Here is a 21,830-nt window from a genome sequence, read left to right on the forward strand (position 1 = left end):
TAATATCTCTCAAATAGCGTCAGCAGTGTATGTGTTATTGGGGTTGACATCATGTCTCCTGGGCAGATGGGCTCAGAGATGTAGAGCAGTGCTTCTCAAATGTTCACGTTCACAGAGGTTACCTAGAGATCTTGTTAAAGCAGGTCTGGGGGGATAGGGGGGTACCTGAAAGTCGACGTCTCTAACAAGCTGCCACGTGACGCTGATGCTGCTAGTCCCGGGAGCACACAGTGAGTAGCAAGGCCCTTCAGAGTGTCAAGTTGCCAACCAGTTTTGAATGTGCAGGAGTAGAAGTGGGTTTGTAGGTGGAACTCTTTACTTGTGAGTACATCTCTAATATCAAGAGTCCTGGCCAGGATTTCAGTAAGTACTCAAGCCCCTTTAAACACTTGACTCCTGCATAACTGCCTCTTGGAAACACCATTCATGAATTGTTTTTATGTCATGATATTAAATCTTTTCCTATCATTTCAGGAGAGGCCCCCACCTTATCGAGTTTTCAGTCAGCCTATAAGGCAAAGGAAAAGAGTGATTGAAAATCAAAATAATTTGATTCATAAGATGGATTTCAATTTTGAATTCTTACTTTGTTGACCAAGAATTTGAGTCTCTGGGAAATTTTTTTTTTAATCGAAGAATAGAAGCCAGTTTTTAAAAAATCTGAGAATAACTAATTTGCCTCTATTTAACAGCAGGAAAAACTTCCTAAATGAAAATAAAATACTTTGGTTACTTCTCAAGCTTTAGAAAGGATGGTTTGCTGGTCTTTTCACTTTGGACTTTTCAGTTAGGGCTGGTTGATTTAGATTTGTTTGTTTGTTTAGATGCTTAATTTTATGTTCCTAAGGTCCCAAAGAGGACAATCACCAGGATTTGGGGAAGTGTTTTTGTCTGTCTTCACTTCGCAAAAATATAAAGATTAGCTCTAAACAAGGTTGATTTAATGCACCAAGAAGGGACACATTATAGAAACAAGACAGCTTATTCAAGTCATTTTGAAGTTGTATTGGTTTTTTAAAGTGTGATATTATTTTTATTCATTTTAAAGCTTTCGAAGTACTTTGTTTTCTAAGGTCCAAGAGAACTGTTTGGGAGGAAACCACCGTCTCCACTTTGAGCAGATAATTGCGCCTCATGTGACAGGTGATCTCCAACTGCCAGTGATTGGTACAGGGTTGTTTTCAGGTGCATTCCAAATTCCAATCCTTAGCTTGGGAGGGGAATTTTGCATTCACAGTTATGTGGTTCATCTGTCTCGAGCATTTCTTCTGACTGTAGCTCCTGCTTGCTTCACTTTTTTAAGTTTGGAAAGAACAAACCCCAAATAGTCTGGGTCTTGGCTTCCAAATGGGGGGTTTGACTAAATTTCAAGGCAGCATCTTGCTTTGTACAGCTGTCTTTGCCAATCTCCTTCAAATCTGCCTCATGGGTAACACCTCTGGTCCCTCGGTCTGCTTGCTGCCAGCTCCCATCCAGCAGAGGGCTATTCGCCACTGCCCCAGCCTTGCCAGGCCATCAGCCATATTTGGCATCTGTCGTAAAGCATCAGTTCCTGAAGAGTGCTTTTGGTTCTTTGGGTCTGTGCTCCCCAACTGTTCAGGCTCCATCTCAATGGATTCTTGGCAAGAGCAGAGAAGAAACCTTTCTGGCTCCTTGTTTTGCATCTCCGCCACCTCTCTCTGATCCATTCTTATATAGCCTCTGAAGATGTTCTAAAAAAAAATATGAATCAGGTGGCATGACTCCCCTGCTTAGAACCCTCCAGTGCCTTCACTCTGAACTTAGAATTCATTCCAAACTCCCTATCATGAGCTGCAGGGCTCTGCATGATGGGACCTTTCATCCACTGTGTCCCAAACACATGGTCTTTGGTTGGTTCTTTTACTCACTGTACCCTTCCCTGCATTACGGCTCCCAAGCATGCTGTTTCTTCTGCCACAGATGCTCTTCACTCTCCCCTTCACATGCTCAGCCCCTTCTTGTATGCAGGTCTCGGCTAAATGGCACCTCATCAGAGGGGCCTTCCCACTGCCTAAAACCAAGTATAGTGCTGTTTGCTTCCTTCAGAATGCTTCTCACAATCTGTAATTATTTTTATCAGCTTCATTGAGGTATAGTCCAGATGCCATACAATTCACCCTTTTAAAGTATACAGTTTAGTGGTATTTAGTACAGTTGACCCTTGAATAATATGAGTCTGAACTGCGTGGGTTGACTTACATGCAGATTTTTTTCAACCAGCCATGGATTGGAAATACAATATTTGTGGGATGCGGAACCTGTGTATACAGATTGTTAACTTTTTGTACCTGTAGGTTCTACAGGGCCAACTGCAGGACTTGATCATTCCCAGATTTTGGTATCCAAAGTCCACAGGATTTTGGGGTCCTGGAGCCAGTGCCCCACAGATACCAACAGATGACTATGTATTCACAGAGGTGTGCATCTATGGTCACCGTCAATTTTAGAACATTTCTTTACTTCAAAATGAATCCCAGTACCACTTACCTGTCACCCTCATCCCCAGGCTGCCCCCTCCCTGCCCAAGGCAACCACTTAATCTACATTTTTTCTCCCTAGATTGGCCTATTCTGGCCATTTCATATAAGTGGAATCATTTATATGTAATGGACTCAGTTCTTTGTGATTGACTTCTTTCACTTAGCATAACGTCTTCAAGATTTATCCATGTTGTAGCATGTGTCATTCCTTTTCAAGGCCGAATAATATTCCATTGTATGGAAATACCACATTATGTTCATTCATCAGTCGATGAACATTCCGCTTCTTGGCTATTCATGAACTGAGCTGCTATGAACGTTTGTGTACAGGTTTTTGTGTAGGTATATGTTTTCATTTCTCTCGGGTACATATCTAACAGTGGAATTGACGGGTTGTTTGGTAACTTTATGTTTAACTGTTTGAGGAATTGCTGTTTTCCAAAGCAGTGGCCATGCCATTTTACATTCCCATCAGCAGTGTATGAGGATTCCAATTTGTCCATGTCCTAGCCAGCCCTTATTATTATTTGTCTTTTTGATCGTAGCCATACTAATGAGTGTGAAGTGGTATCTCATTGTGGTTTTGATTAACATTTCCTTGAATACTAATGATGTTGAGCATCTTTTCATGTGGGTTATTGGCCATACGTATGTATTTCTTGGAGAAGTATCTATTCAGATCCTTTGCCCATTTGTTAGTTGGGTTATTTACCTTTTTATTATTGAGTTGCAAGAGTTCTTTATATATTCTAGATACAAGTCCCTTATCAGATGTATGATTTATAAAAGTTGTCTCCCGTGCTGTGGGTTTTTTTACTTTCTTGATGGTGTCCTTTGAAACACAAAGGTTTTTAATTTTGATGATGTCCACTTTATCCATTTTTTCTCTTGTTACTTTTGTAATTATTTTTAATTCCCTTTTGAGTTGTTTTTATTTTTGCCATCTCCCCCAGTGGAGTACATGTGCTGAGACAGGAGGGGCCATGTTTGCCACTGCAGCCCCGTCACCTAGAACAGGGCCTATAGGGGCAGCAGTTGGTAAATGTCTCCTCCATGAGTTAATGAATAAACAAACGGACCCCTAAAAAGTAAAGTTCTTCCTTGACTCACTAACAACCTTCTGATTGTGATTTGCCTTCCCTTGTTTCCTGTAGAGCAGGAATTCTCTGGCCCTGCTGATAGGAGCTCCATGTTGCACAGAGCAGCTGTGTCACTCATTGCAGATAAACACATCAACACATTGGCCTTCCCACTTCAGTATTCTCCCATGAGCAGGGGGGTGGAAGTTCCTCACAGGAGATCTGCTGTTCTCACTGTATTTTTCAAAAGCCTGCTTCAGAACCTGTGTAGCTGAAAACTACAGGCCCACACCGAGGCAGGGAATGCCACTCCGCCTCTGGGCACACTGCTGCCACTTCCTCTGCTGTCTCTCTTGGCGCTACTCTGTGCTTAGCCTCTCTTGAAACATCTACCCTCCATTTCACCCTGTCCTAGCACGTCCCCTCTGCCACTCCCAGCACAGTGCTCCACTCAGATGAGGCAAATTCTTATTCTTTCGAGACCCACCCCAGAGTCACCTTCTTTGGTTTATTTACTTTTTTATTTACTCCGCCAGGCAAAGAGGGTGGCACCCTGCTACATGCTCTTGTAGCAATTTACTTAGGCCCCTCGCATCCTGGATCACATAAATGTATTAATTTAGAGTCTTGCTCAACAAATGCTGTCTGCTCAAAACAGATCTCTTCTTATCTGTCATTTGTATTCTCCCTTGTTCTGTGTCTGACATTTTGTAGGTGTTCATTAGATGATTGATAGGTCAGTGAATAAATGCATGGACGGATGATGTGTAAGTCCTCTCTGAGGGAAACTTTGAGTATATTAAGACCACAGGGAGGCTCATACTTGATCTTCAGGTTGCCAACATTATGGATACAAAGAAAAGCATCCCCACTGTGACTTCTCAGTTTCTGTCTGCCTCTGGTGCTCTCTGATCCCTGACAGATTGACTACATGGGCTCTGAGTGCCTCTTTCAAAAGTTTGACCAGGGAATCGGCAAAATAGTCCACTGTCTGCATCTCTGCTCAAGGGCTCTTTGAATCACCATGTTCAAAGAGCACGCAGCTGCCTGTGGAGCGGCCATCAGCAGGAGTGCTTGCTCGTGTGGCCTCATTCCAGTGGGAAGTCCACGTTATCATAGTTATACACTATGTACTTTTCCTTGACTTGAGAGTACCGTGACTTGTGTTTGTTCTGACTCCAGGACAATCTGTGTCAATCCTCAGCCACAAATGCATAGCCAGGGCCTGAGCAAACAGCAGAAGACAGGTATTGTGTGAATCCGGCACATGGAATAGCATGTCTTGACAGCAGAAGTCTACAATTTACAAGGTGTTTAAGTATTTTCCCCACACCCATGTGTATTCATGTCATGTTCTGTAGGGAGATATGAAGGGGTTTGGGTCAGGAGGAGGAAGTTAAGTGTAAGGAAAACATGCAGAGGAGGAGTTACAGGCACAGCCTTTGGAGGGGATGTGCCCAGCTCAAATCCTGGCTGCATCAGTCGCCAGCTGGGAAACCCTGGACAAGTGATATAACTTCTTTGCATTCCAGTTTCCTCCTCGTAAAATGGAAATAAAAAGGGAGCTCTCCGTGGAGTCCTTAGATGGTGGATTTACAACACTGCCTGGCGCATAGTAAGCCATTACTGATTAGGGGCCGTCCGTCTGCTCCATCCTACACCCATCAGACCAGCAGTCCAGAAATAGTCCTATAAGGCAGGTGTTACGCCCTCATTTTACAGGTGGGAAAAGGGAAGCTTGTAGAAAGGATGGTTAATTTGCCTGATGATGCATGGCTGATGCGTATCTGAGACAATAACCAAAGTTGGGACACTAATGCCAAAGTTTGTGCACTTGTTATGCTGCCAGCTCATGTGCTTTTCTTCCTGGGTAAGAATTTCATGAGCCCTGCCACAGAAGGTTCCCATTTGGGAATAGGACTGTTTGTTCTGGTGAGGCTCAGGCCGACTCATCATTGAGTGGGGCCAATAAAATATTTTCTAGGAATAGATTCTCTTTCTGTTAACTTATTAGGCCAGGTGATTGGGAACCCCTGCTCACCTCTGACTCCTCAGTTGATTAGGGAATTTGGGATAAAGTACTTCTAAAATTTACCTGAATTCTATATTAATTAAGTGAGCTAACGTGGAGGCCTCTCTTATCAGAACACAGGGGTCACACCTGGTATGTCTAGAAGAAGGAAAGGGTCTTAGAGGAACACCAAATTGCCAGACTGACAGCCAGACATGGAGACATAGGGGTCATCTTCAGTTTGACAAATACATGTGGGAGCTAAAAAATGGGAAGTCAGACTTCAAAGTTGACCTGGCACTGAGCATAAGCTCATCGCTGACCTCACAGATTTTCTGTTCCCGAGGAATGCTGCATTGCTGGTCAAATAAAGCCCTACTCCAGACTGAAATCAAATGCTTATATGATTGGAAAGAAGGAGTGGGAAGGCCAGATAGGCTCACTAACTCCATTATCTGGTTCTTCCAACCACCGCACATTACACACAGGGCTGGAGCCTGCTCTCCTGGCCAACCTCCCACAGCCAGGGCAGCCGAGGTATGTCTGGAAAAGAGAAGGACTTTGCCAACGCAAGCATCTCTCATGCCAGGCAGACCAGCAAATGAGCTTCTTCTTGCAGTCCCTCCATCCAAATCCCTCACAAGCCACGGCCCGTTCATTTAATAAATGCAAACTCAGGAGCTACTAAGTGCTAGGCTCAGTGCCAGGCACCAAGAATACAGAGGTGAGTGTGCGTGAACCAAGTATGCTTTCCCTCTCTGTGTTTTAAAAAATGTCAGTTGACAATTTTCTGATCCTGAGAGTAATGTGTGCTGGTAGAAAATTCAGAAAATTTAAATGGAATCACCTATAATCTCCAGGGAGAAATCCCGATAGTATTTTATGGTATTGGATGTCCTTGCTAGCCAAGGAAAAGGGATTGAGGAAAAGGTCAGGTATGTGAATCCTCTTAAAATAAGGTCCTAAATTTCAAAGTCAAAATGTTTTTTTTCAAGTTTTGATTGGGACTTTGCTTGAAAAATGAAACTAAAAATTATGAAAATTGGTTTATTTTATAGGATAAAATTTGACAGCACATGTAACATTGTAATTATCATTGTCAAAGATATCTTAGACCCAGGGCAAAACCTGATTTGCTTTACTAGCATCTTTAAAATAACAGTGCCCTAATTTCTGAAACAAAAGAAAGAATTGAGTCCTGGGTAGGCAGCTTTTGGATGTGAATTTTCCTACTGTATCATAAGATAATATCCTTTGCTTTGTATTTTGCCTTTTTAATTTTTTTTTAGCCCAGTCACAAAAGGATCATTTTTACAATGGCCTATGTTTCCAAAGGGTGTCTCTTGATTTTTTTTTTTTTTTTTACTTAAATCTTTGTTTTCTGAAGGGTCTTAAAGTGTTATCATCCAGGATAATTTTGACTTCTTCAACAGTTAACTGATAGAACTTTGCCAGATCCAGATTTTTCAATGGCTTTGCAGTGGTTTGAAAAGTTTTCCAACATTCCATTCATTGATTCCATGAAAGACTACATCTTTTGCAGCAAGGTTTCATTTTCACTCTGTAGTAGATTTGCATTGTCTTTGAATCAGAGAATCAGATGTCTACACTGCCTGGCAATCAGGGACATCGTATAGACAGTCAGTTTGTTCACTGGTCTGCATTCCCAGTCAGTTAAGGGTCTTGTAATCAAAAACACTAAAGTTAAGTTCTCTAAGCTAATGTCAGTTTAAGCAATGATTGGAACATGGAAGGAACCAGAGCAAAGAAAAAGCCTGATCCCTGGAATCTCTCCCATATGCCTCCTGGTGGGTACCAAGTGCCTGGCAGAGGTGACGAGCAACCCCCCACCAAAGGACTATCCACTGACATGTTGCCTAAAGCTGCGGAGCAGCTTAGTTTAGCCTCATCTTCCCAGAATTGATTCTTTTAAAAACTGAATTGACTTTAAAAATTGAATTAATTAAAGAAAAAAAATTTTTAATTAAAAAATTTAATTCTGGGTCTTTCTGCGACTATAGGGTGCCTTTCAGGCTACCAAGGAGATATGTGGCTCCATAATGACCCAGTTTTTTAAGGTTATGTCCTGGGCAAGATCTGAAACCAAGAGAAAAAGGGGGTACTGGTTTTGCCTTGAGGTGAAGTGTTCCCCTAATGGGGAGAGCTGAATGGATTTTATAAACTGCAGTTAGGACAATTTTCTCTTCCTTAGTAAGGATTTAAACATGATGAATAAACACATGAGTATGCCCCTCTGCCCCTTCCATTACCTCTTCCCACCTGGGAGCAAACACCCAGCACCTTACAGTGGCTCTCAGCGCTGGGAGCCTCGTCTGTGAAGAGTGTTATCTGAAGCTACGTTCACCTGCGATGGGGATGTTTGTGCAAGTGACATTATTGGGGAAAGGTTCTTGGGAGAAGAAGAGTGAAGGGAGCAGAATATGGCAGAGGAAGGAGCCAAACAGGGACACGGAGTCTGCTCAGCCCCATCCCGTGGGGAGCTCTGGCACATGAGGTGCATAGCAGAGGTGGTCTCACCTTGAGGCAAAGGGGCGTCCTTTGGCACCCATCAATCATAGGCTTACAGAATGCACGCAGGGAGGGCATTATAGGCTTCCAGGCAAAGCAACTTGCATTCAGCTGGGGGCTGCTGTACCTATCTAGTAAAAGGGCTCTTGGGGGAGCACAAATACCACCCACACAGGGAGTCAGCATGTGTGCAAAGCCCACACTCTGATTGCTTCTCTGCCTCCTTGAAAGTCACAGCTGTGATAGGAGAGAGGGGCGTAAAATAAAGACTCTTGGCCAGGGCAGCTTACGTGGCCACAGGGGGCTGTATTGGTGCTGACAGGCAGTAGAAGGGTGATCCATGACATCCTGCCAAGGGCACACGACTCAGGAACCATGTGCTCAACTCCCCTTCCTAGAAGTGTCTTTGCTTTTCACTCTTTTTGCTTGTCCTTGCCAAGATCCAACCAGAATTTTGAAATTTTTATTTGACTGAGTAGGGTGAAAGAGAGACTTGGAACAATGAAACAAGTGCTAGTTTAATTGTTATTTTCTAGCATTTTGGAGTTAATGAAAAATAAGGTAATTCAGCAGCTCTTGAATAACGAAAAGTAGTCTTAGGCCAAAGCTAAGTAAACTGAGATTCCCTTAAGTTCCAGAGTAAATTTTTGAAGCCATAGTCATTCCTTCACACACGTGCAAAAACTGAAGAAGTCTCTGGAGCAATAAATCTTTACTTCAATAACAGGTAGACATGCGACTTGAATTGAAAACCTCTCTCCTGCATTGAAAAGAATTCCCAGTGAGGTATTGAGCATTACAAGAGGAGTTGGAAACTGGGTTATGTAATCATGAGATATACACACACACGCATATGTACATACATATGCTGGGACATTCTCGAGAGTAATTACACCAGGATGACAGGCATGAACCAGGACTATCCCAGGGAAGCCAGGAGGGCTAAGATCACTCTAGACTTGGGCTGGCTGCCTGCCTCTGATACCCACAGGCCAGTTAGCTAGGATTTAGAGTAGCCTCATTAGTGCTAGTCTTTGGGGCATGAAGATCTTGAGACAGCATCTGAGAAATTATTCTCTGGTTTTCCTTATTGAAAATGCCACCACCTGTCCTCTAGGCTCCAAGAGCAGCCCTCACACGCTGTCACACTGCCATGTAAATGTCTCTTTTTCTGCTGGGGTATCTCCCCCTGCTAAGCTGTGAACTCTACAAGGACAGGGACTAACATCATTCAGACCCATGTCCTCAGTGCTGACATGGTTCGTGATATGATGACTTGGCTACCCAGTAGATGCTCAGGGTCCACTCTGAATCCTGTGCCATTTCCATATTACATATGTAAACTTACCACCCATGAGTGTTTGAGGGCAGGATGGATGAAGAAAACCCTGGCGGAAGGGCCAGGGAAGGGTGTTCCTGACAGTGAGAACAACTTAAACAGAGGTGTGGAAGTGATACCAGGGAAAGAGTGTTTGTAGAATAATAATGTGTGTGCACAGTGGGGTGGGGGAGGATAGCAGAAAAATATGGGCCAGAATGGATGCCAGGATTAGGATTTGGGACTTTATTCTGTTTGCAGTGGGGAGAGGCATGCTTTAAGAAGGTTCCTCAGGCAGTCTGTAGAATAGACTGAAGAAAGGAAAGCTCGTAGCAGTAGCTTGCAAACATCATTGCGCAGCAGAATCATTTTTTTATCATTTACCGTTTATTGAAAACACTTATCACAGGCCCCACAATCTCTGAGTCTACTCAGAGGTTATCAGTTACCTGGTGTGTGGCCCAGGAATCTGCACTTTTAAAGAAGCTCCCAAGGTGAGGCTAATATAGGTGATCCTGGGTCTCCAGGTAAGGACACTGGCTAAGGGCTTGGAGAGCCATTAGAAAATTTTAATCATTGAGATCAATTATCTCCAAGAGTGGATGCTGAAAAGATACACTAGGGTTTCCTTTTAGATTTGTACATCTTCTGTTTAATTGTATTTTGGGTTTTTATCATTTTGTTTCATTGCTGTTTTCTAAGAAAAGTTGTATTCATGTTTAACAAACAAAAGTACATATGTCATTAACTACCCAGCTCAATGAATTTTCACAAAATGATCACACCTGTGTACCCAGGACCCAGCCAAGGAAGAGAACATTCCCAGCACCCCAGGAACACCCCCACTTACTACTTCCCCATTACTGTCTTGACTTCTAACCCCTTAGGTCAATTATTTATCTTTTGTCATTTCTATTTTTTGTGTTTTGATGATGTTCATAATATATTAGAATAGTAGGATATGTATATAATTTAAATGGGTATATTGTGGTTAGTGCTCACATGTTCTTACTGATTGGGTGCACAATTTAAAAAAAATTCATCCTGCCTGTCTAAAGCACTGGAAATGTTGATGTGAAGTTGAGATGTGGGTCTTGGAAACTGAAAGACCTCTGTACCTTCTCCTTCTCCAAAATCTGCAAATATACTCTCTCTCCTTGGAAGTCTTGATTTGGCTTCAGTGACTCAAGAGGCCCTGTGGGTTATGAAGAGCCTCCTGGCTTTGCTTCAACCTTGGTCGGAAACCATGTACTTCGGTGAAAGAGAGCAGCTACCTGTTCTTCTCTCTCCTGGTTCTCTCAGGACACTGTGTGCATAGTCCCCCCAGGCCTGACACACCCCGGGTCCTCTCCTCACCCTTGCACCCACCGACCTGGGAAGACTAGCAGGTGGACAGCTCAGTCCTGGCTGCTTCAGGCTGTGGAAAGAAGCCTTCTCTCTTCTTGGTTAGCTTTTCTTACAGCATGTCTTTCCTAAACTAGCACAATCTTAAAAGGCAGGATCAGGGTGTGGGCTTAAGAAAAAGGCACCAGAAAGATGATTCGGTTGCCTTTTCATTCAAATCTTAGGAAGCTTCTAGCTCACCAGGCCAGCCCCAGGGTTTGGACCTGAAAAGTCCATGGGAAGGGTAGGCAGCCAGAGGAGGACTGGGGACTCGGCCTGCTCAGAGGGCACCTCATCCCACCAAGCCAGAAGTGACTGCTGTCTGAGAACTGCTCCCAAGGACTCAAGGGCCTCACTGAGGCCACTCACACACATCTGTCTTCTGTGCAGCCAGCCCATCTGTTGTGCTTTTGCTCTTTCAGGAGGAGATGGGCATTTCCTGTGAGCTTCTGGAATCGGACTTCCTCAAATGCAGCGTGGGATTTCCTTTCATGAGGTCGAAGTCGAAGGTAAAGGGCAGAGATGGGGCACCTTCTTGGCACGAGACCCCCAGCCCTCCCCACCAGCCACTGACTCTGCAACTGCCCCCCCCAAAGTTTCCTCCCACACACCTGTTCCTGCAGCAGCTCAGGCAGCCACCCAAGCCCTTCCATGTTACTGTCCCTGACAGTATACTTCAGGGTATACTCTAGACAGGCTGTGTGTGGAAGACACACCATGGCCTTTGCACTTTGGCAAGCAGCAATTGGTTGGCCTTCCTAAAAAATTTTTTCTGGACCATTCCATGCCACTTTGAGTTCCTGAGACAACAGGGTAAGATGTGGTCTGGGCTGATGACCTACAGTCCTGACTCTGTTGCTTCCCTGGACACACAGTATTCTTAAGAGGTCTCTCAAAATTCTCAAAATATAAATAACTATTCCACTTCATTTTTTAAAAAAGTCAAAGAAACTACAGTTACTTCGATATTTATAAGGAGACATATATTCTAAGCTCAAACAATATCTGCTTTTTGAAATGGAAGCTATTTTCCCTGCTGTGGTTTGAAGGAAATTTCATACTCCTTTGTCTACCTTTTTTTCCATTAAAGTAAAAGCTTCATCCTTCTTTCCTGCCTGGGTCTCAGAATCAGATAATTTTAATCTCAAAGGCTTTTGGTCCCAGGACCTAGTAGCTATTTTGTGAACCAATGGTGAGAACGTTCTAGTGAGAGAGAAGATTTGCTCACTTCTTAGCAAATCACTTGAACCCATCAGCCTCATTGAATATAACTCCTCCAAACTACAGTGGTTCTTACGTCCATGATTCCTCAGCCTTTTCCTGGCTCTGTTCCTCATTCGGTCCACATTGACCCCAGGAGAAGGGAAAGCCCAAGACGCAGTGCCCTTAGCAAATGGATGACACTTATCTGGCAGAGGATGGACTGAGTCCTAGCAGACTCCAGGCAGGGTGAGCGTGGGGATGAAGGTGGAAGACCCTGAACGGGGGAGACCTCCACCCACACATTTAATTGAAATTTTTTGAGTAACAGAAAATAGACATACTAGGAAAACTTTAACAGTTGCCATTTCATTGTAAAATCAAGCCTACATCACAAATTAAGATATGTTTTGCTATCTCTAGTGGAGTATTAAATTTTGTCAGCATTTCTTAACTCTCAACACAGTCATAGAGCCAACAGAGGTGTGAATATTGGATTGTTTTCCAGCTAGTAATGCCACTGCTTTCCTCCCACATACAGATGTTAAGACCTGTAGCAAGACTAAACGCGGGGGGGGCGGGTTTGGGGAATAGGGGGTGATTCCCTGGAGAAGGCCCTACAAGTTACCCAACAGGGATGGGGCTCCCTTTGTCTGTAGTCCCTTTTCTCTTTCCCTTTCCTTCAGTCCCTGGGGGTCATCAGGCTCCAGACACCTGCTGAGCCTCACTACTACCTTATTGGCTCACTTTGGTTGGCTGTATGATTCTGTCTCTCGTGGCCGGCCTGCCTGGTTTCTGACCTTCTGCTCTCCCAGGCCTCCATCTCTGATTTTGGCTTTTCACCCAAATCTTTTGCCTCTCACCTACCTTGAACCGTGGTATGTTTAATTTAGTTCAGATCTCCTGCCAGTTCTCTCTCTTCACTGGGACAAGACCCTTGCCTCTCCCTTCCTTTGTGTCCTCCAGCCCTGCTTCCTGCCCTCTCTCCACACCCCACCCTCCCTGTAAGCTGACAAGTCTGCCTGCAACAGAAATTTCTGTCTAGAAAGGGATGTCCATGTGCACTCCAGATGATGGTCCCATGTAATGGCCCAGTGTTTATTACTTGCAGGTAGCATTCAGTTCAGTAGAACTCAGTGTTGTAAAATCAAACCATTGCCTAGAATCTATCTGAGTAGAACCCAAATATCTAGATATTAAATAAGTCATAGGCTCTCAGACCTTGATGGAATTTAAGAACAATTTTGTCCAACCTTCTCTTTTTGTTGAAATGCAAAGAGATTAACTGTCTTGGCCAAGATCACGTGGTCAGTTTGTGTTAGAGCCTGGTTCTATTACCCCTACACAAGGGTCCCTCCCACTTGCCACACATACCTGATGTGTATATGATAAAAACCATTTGCTTAGGGCAGTGTTCCCCAAATCACTGGTTGCTCACCACTGGGGGTGGTACACTAAGATGATTTTAGACAGTTCATGAGATTCTTTGGGGTGATAAAACACTAAATAACATTGACTCTAACAGTAAAGAAAGTTATTACCTTTTTGCCTTAGCTTGGGCTACTATAACAAATGACCACCTGTTGGGTGGTTTAAACAACAGACATTTATTTCTCATAGTTCTGAAGGCTGGGAAGTCCAAGATCAAGGTGCTGGCAGATTTGGTTCCTGATAAGGACCTGCTTCTTGGCTGGTAGACAGGTGCCTGTCTATGTGTGCTCATATGGCCTTTCCTTGTGGCATGCACATGGAGAGAGAGACATCTGTCTTCTCTTCTTATGGGGGCACTAATCCCATCATGAAGGCCCCACCCTCCTGCCCTCATCTAAACCTAATTACCTCCCAAAAGCTCCACCTCCAAATACTATTGCACTGGGGTTTAGGGCTTCAGCATATGAATTTGTGGGAGACACAGACACAGCCTGTAACACTTTTCAGCCCTCTTTTACTCCTAACCACATGCGGGAGAAAGTCTCTAGCAGTGCTAGCATATCTTTCACACCTCCCTTACCAATCTCCCTTTTTAACAAAGATGGAGTAGACCTTAGGTTCAGAGGCTTCAGCAGGCAACAGAATTCAACATTGCTTTGTTTTTATTATATATTCATTTTTATGACTACTTTCTCTTTAGGGCAAGTGATCCTGGATTCCCATCTATGATAGTAACATAAATTGCCCTTTTAAAATAATCTTTAAAAGAATGAGGCAACAAAAATATGAGGTAAATATCACAGGTGATATGATATGCAGATGTGACAAAAATGGGGAAGATGATATGTGAGTGAAATATAGAAAAGTCCTGGTTTAAGAGTACAAATACATCACTCCCTAAAGAGAGCCTCAGTGGATGAAAAGCAGCAGCCTGCTCTCGCCAGAGCGTCCTTCAGGTTTGGTTTTACTGGTAAAGCTGTGCCTCTGGCCTGACGATTAGAAAAATGTGCATAAAAATAAAGCTTGTCATGCAAATGAGCTTTCAGAGGTCATAAACTGCAGAAGGTTGTAGCAAACACAGCTGAAGTTTGGGACACCTGCTAATGACAAACATCGCTTCCTTTTTCCCAGTATGAATTCAGCGTGATCTTTGACACAAGCCACCTGTCTGGGGAAGAGGAAGTTCTTAGCTTCATTGTTACTGCTCAGAGGTAAGGGGGATTTAAACATTTTTTTGAAAGATGAGAGATTTATGGGACCAGGAAAGGACATGCCCTGGTCTCGCTTGGATGATCCCCAGCACACTGAGGAGGAAGAAACTGTTACTCAATGATAAAGCCCCAAACCACTAAGTAGAACCGGATCTCTTTGGAATGGTGGTTGTCTAGTGCTGCTTGCATAGTGCCACTTCTAGCTGAACTGGGTGGCACTGGGAGTCACCCAGTCAGAGGTAATGATCCTACAGCTGATGTGAGCCTGGCTCAGAGAGGTGAAGCTCTAGTCCAAGGTCACATGGTTGGGGTCCCGTGTGGCTGTGTGTTTCCCAAGTTGGACCGATGTCTTCTGTGACTTGTTAGGCTGAGCCTGCTGCTTCTCGTGGACATGCTGCTGTGTCCCTTGATGGAGGGAGAAGGGCACCTGCAGCCTGAGGCAGAGCCCCCAAGAGATGCTCCTGAGAGAGGGCTTGTCCCAAAAGCTGAGTGGACAGATAGGGAAGGGGACAGTAGGGTAGGTCCTCACCCCTCAGGACTGTGCAGCTGCACCTCTCTGGTGTGGCTGTGAGCACCTAAGAGGGCTTGAGGGAGTTATGAGACACTTACGCCAGCATCCACGCGTGCCTGGAAGTGACATCTAGATGTTGCTTGACCTGCAGCTCAGATGGAGAGAGAGGCACTTAGGTGGGTGAATAGGGAAATAGAAGCTTTGACTGGGGCAGTGGTTGGACACTCAGGGCAACCTTTTCATTTAAGTTTTTATTTGGAAATGATTTTAAACTTAGCAGAAATGTTGCAAGAATAGTGCAAGTAATTCCTATATACGCCCTACCCAGAATCACCCAATGTTAGATTTTGCCTCTTCCATTTTATCATTCTCTTTCTATGTAATTTTTTTTCTTAACCATCTGAAAGTAAGTTGCAGAAATCATGCTACTTTGTCCGTAAATACCTCAGTGTGAACTGCCTAAGAATGAGGCTTTTCTCTTAGGTAACTATAGTATAGTTAGCAAGTTCAGGAAATTTAACATTGATACAATTCTATTATCTAACCTACACTTATTTTCCAATTATGCCAGTTGTCCCAATAGTGTATTTCTAGCCACTTTTTCACGGGTCCACAAGAGGTGATTATTTTCTGTTCACACTGTTTTCAAGATCACATAATTCATGTTCAGATAAAACATGACTGTGATCTAATAAAAGCAGGTGCAAAGCATGGAGAGGGCAGACTTCATTCCCATTGTTAGAATCCAGAAGGGCTTCACCGGGGAGGTGGCATTTAAACGGGAGAGTCAGTTTTCAAGCCGAAGCAACATAGGCAGAGCAGTGAGCATGTCCATGCACGACCTACTCTGTTACCCCGTGTGGTGGCGGGCCCTGGAGTGAACTGCAGATACATGAGCTGTCTCAGAGGAAGGGTGGGGAGCATATAGGATCAGTGGAAGGTGGCGCTGAAAACAGAGCTGGGCTGGACCGTGGGGAGCACAGGGAGCCTCAGAAAGCCTGAACTACATTCTGACAGCAGTGCGGGGCCACTGAGGGTTTTTCAAGAAGGAAGTGACACAATGGGACAGCTTGACCACAGAGCATGAGACTGTTGATTTAATGAGGGGAGGCAGATGCCCATTCAAACATGGAAGTTCCCATTCTCCTGCCATTACTTGGATCCCCGGAAAACTCACCACTGTTGGGCGGATCCGTCAGTGTGCTCCCTCAGTCCTCAGCACCTGGACAGCCCATGTTCCTGGGAGGGAACATGACATGGAAGATTTTCTTTGTCCAAAAGAGGAAACTGCATGCCTCCCACCCTCATTCAGGGCACAGCAGAGAGGACAGAGAGGGTGGGAGCTGCTGGCACGACTGTGAGAAATTCATCTGTTAGAATTATATGTCCACAGACAAGTGGTGCTCTGGACTTGGATGCATATTGGAATCACTTGGGCAGCTTTAAAAAATACCAATGCCTGGTCCACCGCCCAGAGATTCTGCTCTAATTTGTCTGGGGTGAGACATGCGCATTGGGATTTTTGAAGAGGCTCATCAGATGATTCTAATGAGCAGCCAAGGCTAAGAACCACTGTCTGCAGTCCCTTACTCTGTGTTGGGCACATTTTCACTCAGTAAACATCTGTTACATACCTACTGTTTACCAGCTGCAGTGCTAAGTGCTAGACACATAAGAAATTACCAGTACCCTACTAAATTCAAGAACATCCCCTTATATATATTAATATTGCTACATAGCATCAGGGGAGGCCTAGTATTTGTAACTTAAATAATTTAAGAATTTCTTATTCCTTGAATCACAAATGTTAAGGAGGTCATAATACCTTTTAAACACACAACAGAGTATTTCAGGTGCATGTGAAGCTTTGGTGAAAATCTGGTCTTAGTGCACAACACTTGACTCCCTGCTGTGATAGAAAGATTCTTAAAGTTCCTTATCGTGAAAGGCACAGTTAAGATACCAGTCGTTCCTTTCTTCCGTCACCACCCTTTGAAGGTCTCTTGCCTACTTGTAGATTTAGGAGGACATAAAGTTGAGACTAAACAGTTTCTTGAGACCTCTCCGCTCAGCAGCCATCAGCCAGGCTTTGCAGACCACTGGAAAGCATCCCAGCACGTGGGCTGGCGATAGGACTGGGAGCCTTTTGATGTTTGTCCTCTTTATCTCAACTTTTCAACTTAGCTCATTCTGGAGCAGTCACCGATGACAGATGAGACTGTTGGGCCTGAGCTGCCAGCAGCCACAGGTGGCTGGACAAATGACAGAGCAAGGGGTGGCTCTTTCATCAGGAACCAATTACTCAGACCTGGCAGGATGCTATGGCAGGGGTGGTGGTGTCCCTTGACAGGGGAGACGCTGCTGGTGTGCCCATAGCAGTGATCCCAAGGCTTTTATCACCCCCTGGGAAAGGAAGGGCCAGGAAGTTAGGCTGTGTGGCACCTGATCCTGCTGCTCCTGCAAACCAAGGCTGCCCCATGAGGGACTGATGTCACCCCATGCACCAGAAGACAGATGAGGAGCCAGGGCAGTGACTGGCCCTGCAGGTCAGCATCACAGAGCACCATTGTTCCAGAACAATAGGAGAGAGGAGGAGAGGGGATGTGAGGGCTATTTAAGTCCTGTTGCCATTCAGCACTTGCTGGGTGGGAGAGGAAGGCAGTGGGCAGGGCTGGGAAGGGCCAAGGAGGGCACAGAGCTGATGTTCCAAAGCGGGGTGCTGGGGAATGGCCGGGATGAGCCCTCCCAAACCTCGGCAGGTCTGGGGACTCTTACGTTCCAGCCCTGGAGGGTCACCTTGGCTTTCGGCTGGGTCCCCCATTCACTGTGTGGAGGAACCACCTGTGAGTGCCGGGTTCAGCAATGTGCACTCAGCAGCCATGCCTTTTCCCAAGGCAGTTGCTTCCCCAGAATAATGGTCACGATTCACATTTGAAACTTAGTAGAACAGTAAAGGGAAACCAGATCTTCTCTGTCCTTCTCCTGCTCCTTCTCCCTTCTTCTTTTTGTTCTTCTCCTTCTCCCCACCCCCTCCAGCCCCCCAGTCTGGAATCAGGAGCAGGAATCACAGTGGAAAGAGCCTTGGTTTAGAGACCAGATGAGCTGGTTGGAATCAGTTCTGTGTGGTTTACAGAGGGCTTCAGGCAAGTTGCCTAACCTATCTGAGCTGCTCCTCTCCTGTCCCACGTGGGCAGTCCCTCTCTCCCTGGGGTCACTCACCAGCATCAGCTTTCCCGAATGACCTCATGAGAATCCCCACACTCACCCCGAGGGGAGTGCCTCATGTGGACAGCTGTAGCTAGTCTATCATGAGAGCTTCCAGGATGTTTATTGTGATGGGGTTGGCCAGGGCCTCTCTCCTGAGCTTGGCTGTCCGTGGATGATGGGTGACCCCTCCAGGTGGAAAATAGCTGCTGAGGTCCAGCAACCCTCTTCCCGGCTTCAGCGCCCCCACTTCACTGGTCCATTATTCGTGGACAAGGTGTGATAGAAGTAGCACATGCCGTGGGCCCCACACCTAACCTCTCAGCACTCACCTTTCCCACATGCCCATTGCACAGCTTCCAGCCCAGCACCTGCCACCCTGCTGCGATATGTGACAGGGCAGATGCCAGGGGATTTATGCCACCCCAGCAGCAGCAGCGGCTCTCGGGGATCATGGATGAAGGCCCGGCTCCCATGCCCTCCACTGGGAAGATGGGTGTGTGCTCGCCACTGCCTCCTGAGTCCCCCAGTGAGACAGGGCCCCAGCTCGCCGGCAGCATGAACCTCCTAGATAGCATGGCTTCATTCTCTTCTTTCCCTTCCCTTCTCCCTTCTCTACTCCCTACTGCTATGTCCAGGGGTCCCCTTCCAAATAAACTACTTGCCCTCACATCTTTGTGAGTGGAACACAACTAAGACAATAGAGTGGCCGCTGGGACTCTGTACAGGGGACTCTACCACAATGGAACTGAGGGCAAATAAGGTGCGGTCTGCTCTTGGAGAAGGTAGAGATGCTGCTGTAATGTGGAACAGAGAAAGCCTCCTGCCGTAGCTAGTTTTCACTGGTGTTTATTCATTCTTCTCTCCCCACACAGTGGCAACATGGAACGCTCCGAATCCCTCCACGACAATACCCTCACGCTGATGGTGCCACTCATGCATGAAGTGGACACATCTGTCGCTGGGTGAGTAGCCTGGTCCCAGGTTGCCACAGCTCGGGTTGCCCTCCAGTGGAACACTGTGCTTCTCTTGAGTTTGCATGTGTAGCAGCCGGGAGCCAGTGGCCCTGTCACCTCCCCTTCCTCCCAGTTTTGAAAAGCAGGATGAAGCCTTAACTGCAGTGACTTCCTCTCTCCTCCCTCCTGTTTTCTCCTCTGCCCAGCTACCCACACACCCGGTAGGTAACATGAGATGTTTGATGACAAGTTTAAGCCCCACAATTTCTTTGAACGTTCTGTATATCTTTTTATGCATATAATCCCAGCACCACCACCGTCCCCACCTCCAGAACACCATATGGTAGCAGGCAGGGTGGTTCCTGGGATTAAAAATTCAGCCAAAGGCTGCTGGACCAGAGGTTACAGCCAGATGTGTCCCAACCCCTGGCTCATGGGAGGGCTCCCTTTCTGATTAGCGCCTGTCCAATTAGCTTCACAGTCAGCCCTGGCTTTGTGTGTTTCTGCTGACTCTCTGCAGAGCTAAAGGCGGCTCTGCCTGATGTCTGTGAGGGTCTGGAATGGGCAGGGAACCATCACGATGGCCACACCATCTGTCCAGGTGAAGTCTATGGCCACTCAGTGCTGCTGGCATTGTTGGAAAGCAGAGCTGTGGGCTGCGGTCTGTGGGGACCTGAAACAACCCGGCTCAGTTTTCAGCCAAAGCTCAGGCCCTAGAAAAATGAGAACTCAGTTCCTGTTTCCAGACTCAGAAAACAGAGCACGTACCTCTTTGATAGTGGAAAAAAAGATTTGCACAATTAGTTTAGATCAAACGAAGACCCATCGAACCCTTGACCCAAATGCAAGCTGAACTTTTTGGAGGTTCACAGTTTCTCATTTTTCACTTTTCAAGAACTTCTGGGTCCCGGCCTTGGCTGGAAGTGGAAATGCTGATACACTGCAGGAGGAGCTGTCCCTGCAAGAGCTCACACTCTGCTGGGAGCCAGTGGAATGAGCCTCCGACGTCCCTGCTCCTGAGCTCTTGGCATTTTTCATCATGTTTTTTAAACACGAGGCACTGGTGGAATATATTTGCAAATTAGCATATATTTACCTCTGTTCACAATGGCAAATATTAACCGTATAGTTTATTTTATTTTTAACTGTATAGTTTATTTATTTGTCTCAGAGGCGCAGTGAGAATATACTCAGAACCAAATCCTATCTCTGGGGAGAAAGAGAAAACACCCCCCTACGCACACTTGATCATGTTGTCAGATGGTAGGGGACCTCACTGTGAGGTGTTAACAGCCCCTGATGATGCCATTGGTTAAACAAACGAGTCAACCTCTGATCTTTCCAGGAGCATAAAACAGGGTGAGCTTAAATGAACCAGTTCTTGACAGTCAGTAATGCTGGGAACTCACTACATTACTAAAATAATGCCCTTAAGTTGAAAATAGGTGAGTTTCTGTCCATTGGATTTGGTCCCCCAAATCTTACATTGTAGCATTTAGGTAAGTGAGTGGCTCCTAGCATCTAGGATCTATTATTTGTCTGGGAGTGTCGGTCTGAGCTTTGTTTTTTCTCAGGGATTTGTTCCTACCAGCAAAGTTGAAAGCATTGCTATGGACTGAGATCGAACTCTTAACCACCTCTTCTGTAGCCACTGTTTGAAATCTGAGGGAAAATGCTGTCATTGAACTGACTCAGCTTTCCAATGCCTAATCTCAAGTAATCTTGGTAGTCCAACAAATTTAAATTAAATTAAAACATAATGGGGTTTAGGATGCCACATTTATACTTTCTTTATATTTATTTTTTAAAAGCTTATCATCGTTTTCCTCAATCCACAAAATGTTTTTCAAATGACAAAACGGACAATGTATAATTTTACAATCCAGTTTTTAAATAATAAAAGCTACCATAGTCTCCCTCCTCATTTTAGAAATTTAATTCCATTACATATAGTCATCCCTCGGTTTCCATGGGGAATTGGTTCTAGGACTCCCCTAAGGATACCAAATTTAGAAAAGTTTAAGTCCCTGATATAAAATGGCATTAGTATTTGCATATAACCTACACACATCCTCCCATATACCTTAAGTCATCTCTAGATTATTTATAATACAATGTAAACACTGTATAAATAGTTGTTATACTGTATTGTTTAGGGAATAATGAAAAGGAAAAAAGTCTATATGTGTTCAGTACAGATACAATTTTTTTTCAAGTATTTTCTATCTGCAGTTAGTTGAATCCAGCAGATGCTGAAGCCATGGATATGGAGGGCCAACTGTATTTGTAGATAAAACTTACTAATGTGACTTAAGATGAGGAGACGTTTTAGAAATATCTGTTTAGAAAGCATAGTCTGGCCGTGTCCATTCATAGGAGAGAGAAGTAACAGTTCCAGAGGGGAAGCATTTGGTGAAGACAACAGATTAAATACAGATGTTTGGGTTCTCAGGACAGCAGTGACTGTGGATGCTTGCCTGTGGGGTGGGATGACAG

The 21,830-nt window shown here is 45.0% G+C and overlaps 1 protein-coding gene across 1 annotated transcript in view; it reads left to right on the plus strand.

The window, feature by feature from the left end:
• Nucleotides 1-21,830, plus strand: part of ITGA9 (integrin subunit alpha 9) — a 325,611-nt gene that overhangs the window by 239,649 nt on the left and 64,132 nt on the right. Inside the window, exons 19-21 of the mRNA XM_063113934.1 lie at nucleotides 11,244-11,330; nucleotides 14,584-14,663; nucleotides 19,254-19,343. Coding sequence (XP_062970004.1) covers nucleotides 11,244-11,330; nucleotides 14,584-14,663; nucleotides 19,254-19,343 — 257 coding nt within the window. The remainder of the gene's footprint in view (nucleotides 1-11,243; nucleotides 11,331-14,583; nucleotides 14,664-19,253; nucleotides 19,344-21,830) is intronic.

Source organism: Cynocephalus volans, chromosome 11, assembly GCF_027409185.1.
Source record: "Cynocephalus volans isolate mCynVol1 chromosome 11, mCynVol1.pri, whole genome shotgun sequence".
Classification (NCBI taxonomy): domain Eukaryota; kingdom Metazoa; phylum Chordata; class Mammalia; order Dermoptera; family Cynocephalidae; genus Cynocephalus; species Cynocephalus volans.